Source organism: Hippoglossus stenolepis, chromosome 2 (assembly GCF_022539355.2).
Source record: "Hippoglossus stenolepis isolate QCI-W04-F060 chromosome 2, HSTE1.2, whole genome shotgun sequence".
Lineage (NCBI taxonomy): Eukaryota > Metazoa > Chordata > Actinopteri > Pleuronectiformes > Pleuronectidae > Hippoglossus > Hippoglossus stenolepis.
In genome coordinates this window covers 32,251,300-32,256,299 of record NC_061484.1, presented here as the reverse complement: position 1 = coordinate 32,256,299, position 5,000 = coordinate 32,251,300, and the positions used below count along the sequence as shown (strand labels likewise).

The 5,000-nt window shown below is 45.3% G+C and overlaps 1 protein-coding gene across 1 annotated transcript in view; it reads left to right on the top strand.

The window, feature by feature from the left end:
• LOC124854865 (potassium voltage-gated channel subfamily H member 1-like) overlaps window positions 1–5,000 on the top strand; it is a gene marked incomplete at its 5' end in the record, with an annotated part of 14,320 nt that overhangs the window by 1,523 nt on the left and 7,797 nt on the right. The window contains 3 exons of the mRNA XM_047343511.1: window positions 3,970–3,992; window positions 4,059–4,166; window positions 4,300–4,546. Coding sequence (XP_047199467.1) covers window positions 3,970–3,992; window positions 4,059–4,166; window positions 4,300–4,546 — 378 coding nt within the window. The remainder of the gene's footprint in view (window positions 1–3,969; window positions 3,993–4,058; window positions 4,167–4,299; window positions 4,547–5,000) is intronic.

Sequence of the window (5,000 nt, the reverse complement as noted above, 5' to 3'; positions counted from 1 at the left end):
AGAGTGAAGGAGAGAACATTAAATATTTGATCTGTGATTTAAAAGTCTCATAATATAATATAATATAATATAATATAATATAATATAATATAATATAATATAATATAATATAATAGGCAGTTCCTTGCCCCACAACAAGGTACAAACATCCTCTACACATTTATTCAAACAAACCAACATAAGGTCTAATATTAATTTATGTTTCACATTGATTCAAAAATGTTACGACCACAAAACTCCCCCTCACTGCTCTGTCTCGGAACAAATGAAATGATAAAACATCAGACTCGGTGTGTGAGGTTTCTGTGGATGACGGATTTTAAAATATGCACTTGAACAATATGGAACAATATGAATTTACATCAGGACACTAAATGAAACCCTCAAACACTGACTCACCTGTTGGTGCTGCTTGTGTCGACTGGTGTGAAGCATCGACTTTAACCTTTGACCTTAACTGTGACGTCTCACCTGGAGACTCTGCTCATGTCTCATCACAAACCTGGAGGAGACGACTCACAGACGAGCAGCTTGAGTGGTTGGGGGCAGAGAAAATGGGGAAGAGAGGAGGCGGGTGGCAAAGAGGGAGTAGAAAAGAGAGAGAGATGGGGGGGGATCAGGAACAACACTCTGTACGACTGATTGTTGTAATGAAAATAATTACAAGTCGCATGTTAGAAATGCTTTCCTGTAAAAAAGAGTCAGTACTTCTTTATAGAGTCGTCTGTTCGGATCCAGACTGACGGAGGGACGGCGTCTCCGTGAGCAGCGGCGTGACAGGCGTGACGAGGCGTGACGAGGCGTGACGAGGCGTAGAGGCGGACGAGGCGTGACGAGGCGTGACACGCTGAGGCCCGCTGATGGAGTTCCTCTCTGAAATATTAACAGTACTGTCAGATGAGCTGGACTCGTGTCCTCCTGCTGCAGTCGTCTCTCGTCTCTCACGCAGCTGCTCAGCAGGACGTCTGCATCCTGCCTGACGGCTGCAGGCGACGGCTCAGTAATATTTGATACCACAGACAATATGTGACTCCAGCAGCTGCTGCAGCTGTGAGAGTAGAAACTGTTCACAGCGTTTGTTAAAGACAAACACAGGATGATAAAGATCCTCATGAATCTGCATCGACTTTAAATTGAACACATTTTCTGTTATGACGTAGCCTTCACTGATTCGCCAGGCTCCTGTCACATGACCTCCTTCAGGAAGAGAACAACCAGCACCAGCCTCAGCTCCCAGAGTAGAACCACATGGAGAATCAATGACTAGTGTTACCATAGCAACAGTGATGAGTTTTAAAACCTAAAGGTAATAGAGTGGGTATTTAAAAAAAACACAAACCAAGGAACCAGGAATCCTGAACTGATCCAGTTGAAGAATCAGAGCTGATTCAATGGAACAGAAACTCATCATTTGTTTTTATTTGAGGATCTAACTGAAAACTAAAGCTTTCAAACCCACGTAAGTAGGAAAGTAAAGTATTTTCTCGTTGTAGTTGTGAAAGTAAAAGTACGTCCTTGTAGCTGTGGGTCGGTGAGCAGGTGGACAGACAGGCTGTGGAGGTTTTCCAGAGCCGAGCAGACGTCTGCTGGTAAAAGCTTTCTTCACTGAGCCGAGGGACAAAGAGCTTTAATGTTGACGATCTGTCTCCTTCGCCGGAAGCTGCCGTCGTCTGGTGTCACTCTGGTGTCACTCCAGGTTCTACGATCCGTCTGTCTGCATCACATCCCCTCTCAGACTGCACCTGACACCACAACATTACTTTTACCTTCTGATCTTCTGTTCATGTTCTGACTGGATTTATTACCAACACTGTTCAGAACCTTTGATCTTCAGGTTCCTGCTTTTCATTTGGTTTATCACCATGAACTGAAAAATAAAGATGGACGACACGATAACAGCGAAGTGTCATCAAAACCAAAGGAGACGTGAAATAAATGTTTGTAAAGATGTTTCTGTCGTTTCAGGTCGTTTCTGTCTCTGATGTTCAAGTGTTTCTGATCAATTCGTTATCTGAGACGTCGTGATTGACAGCTCACGTCCGTCACGTGACAGAAACCTCATCAACTCGATCACTCATTGACATTTTCCAGACATTTTATAGGAAAAGTTCCAGAAAATGTCCAGAGCAACTGACTCAGATATTTGTGTTCTCACATACAGAACCTCCAGAACACGTCAGGAACACGTCAGGAACATGTCAGGAACACGTCAGGAACACGTCAGGAACACGTCAGGAACACGTCAGGAACACGTCAGGAACACGTCAGGAACACGTCAGGAACACGTCAGGAACACGTCAGGAACACGTCAGGAACACGTCAGTGGTTCAGCTCCTGTCTGAAAGCAGCTTTAGATGAGATAGCTGAGTGTTGTCTTTCGCTCCTCCTCCTCCTCGTGTCAGCTTCCTGTCCCACAGCGTCTATGAGTAGATGGTTGGGTGATGGAAAGTTGTGTCTTTGGCGTCAACAGCGTCCAGGACGGGATCTGAGAGGAAGAACAGAACATCGTTTATCCCTCAGACTGGACCAGGAGATTTATTGTGTGACCTGACGTCCCACAGAGAATAAACCACCGACATAAACATTTTCCGTACTTTACTTTAAAGGTGAAATATGTAAATTAGTTTGTATTGCTCCAGAGCAAAGATCAAAGCATTCAGCACCAAGCTTAAATAAATAATAAATGATCTCCATGGATTCTTAGTTCCACCTGATACCGGATCAATCCCTGATCAGCTCCTGACTCTCTGAAATTCAAGCAGCTGAAGTAACAGAGACACTTTAATGGCTGAAGTGGCGTCGGTGCTTCTGTCCACTCTTTAACTCTGTGTCCTGACGAGAAGTCGGACGAGACTCGATATCTGAGGAACTGAGTCGGTCGTCCGTCAGCAGGTTTATAAACTAAACCTGTTTCACATGACATGGAAATGACGCTGCGGTCAGACAACGTGTCCTTTGCTGCGATCGTCCAATGTTTCAAAGTAGGATTTTCGTTCCCTGACATGTTGAGTGCACATCCTTAAAATGTCCCTCCCTGGACCATCAGAAGTCTAATATTCATAAATATGACATGTTGACATCATTTCAAATGAAATATCCATCATGTGGAATAAAGTCCACTTGTACAGGAGCCTCGGAGGGACAAACTGTAACTGGGTTAGGATTAAACCAGGATCTATTTTATCAGAGAATACGTCGCCAAAATTTTGAATAATAATCTTTTCATGAAAATAATATGAGAGAATATATTAAACAGTTTATATAAACTAATAATCTATACAAACGTTTCAGATACTCCAGAGGGCAAATTGAAAATGGAAAATAGAATAGAAGTAATTAGTCCAATAAAATAACAATAACAACGTTGACTCCTGCTTCTCAGCGGTGAAGCTCTGGTCCTGGTTCTGGTTCTGGACCCGTCCTCTTGTCTCGGCTCCACCGCTGCGCTGACACTGGACTTTGACCTTTCTGAAGGTCACGGTGACTTACTGTCAGATCCACGGCTCCTCCCCCCTGGCCTGACTCAGCACCCTGGGTCTGCTGACGGGCCGGGGGGGGCTGAGTCCGAGCCGGGGGGGCTGAGTCCGAGCCGGGGGGGCTGAGTCCGAGCCGAGCCTCCAGGTGACACCAACTGTCCGTCTGCCCACGATCACAGGCGCAGGAAGGGTTTTGCTGAAGAATCTTAAAGTGAGAGACAGAAGAGCTTCACACAAACAATCCAACCATCTGACGACTTCACCTCCACGTTTGTTTTTATTCTGAAGTCACATCTGATGTGTGCGTTCACACGATTAAAAGATTAAAAACCGGTTTTCTCTGACTCACACGTTTTTAAATCAGTGAAGATTTGAAAATCCTCTCGTGCTGCGTTCATGTGAAACCGGATCTCGTAAATGTGGATGTTTTCATCATGTCGTGTCTAAACTTGTGCTGTCGTATATAAAATATAGTTTTCCTTCCTTTCTGCAGCGCTGCTGTACGCCACCATCTTCGTAACGCACCACCATCTTCCAGCAGATGTACGCCAACACAAACCGCTACCATGAGATGCTCAACAGTGTGAGAGACTTCTCAAACTCTACCAAGTCCCCAAAGGTCTGAGCGAGCGAGTGATGGATTACATTGTGTCCACCTGGTCCATGTCCAGAGGCATCGACACCGACAAGGTAACGCCTCAGTCCCGCCTCATGACAGTGGCACAGAGGATTCAGACGTGCGACGCTCTACATTCATTCTCTGGCCTCTTTGGCTCCTGGTCTGACTCTGTCTAACCCCAGTTTGACTCGACTGTGTCCACAGGTCCTGCAGATCTGTCCCAAGGACATGCGAGCGGACATCTGCGTCCACCTCAACAGGAAGGTGTTTAAGGAACACCCGGGTTTGGCTGGCGAGCGACGGCTGCCTGCAGCCCTCGCCATGGAGTTCCAGACCGTCCACAGCGCGCGGGCGACCTCATCTTCCACGCCGGAGAGCGTGAACAGCCTCTGTTTCGTGGTGTCGGGGTCACTGGAGGTCATCCAGGACGACGAGGTGGTGGCCATTTTGGGTGAGTAACAGTTTGAGTGAGACCTTAAGACAGTAAATAAAGATGGACGACATGACACCTCATAAAAGTAAAGACAAAACATCTGGCTCGCCCCTGGTGGCTGGCTGCAGTATAGGTCATAAACCCTCCTCCTCCAGGTTAGCACATTTGACATGAACCAAACAAAAAGTGTACGTTCAAAAACGTTTCTCAAAGAAGGTTTCTTTCAAAGAAGAAGAAGAAGAAGAAGAAGAAGAAGAAGAAGAAGAAGAAGAAGGTGGCAACATGACCATTCATTGGGATGTTTTGGCTTCAGATTTGTCAAATACTAATTGGAGACGTGTCTTTATTTATAGTTTATGATGAGATCAACAGTGTTTTCTAATGATTTATTGACGTTCCAGCTGTTTCAATATTTTAATATTTTAAAGACTTCATAATAGGTCTTCAAGCAGTATGGAGTTAGCTTGCTTGG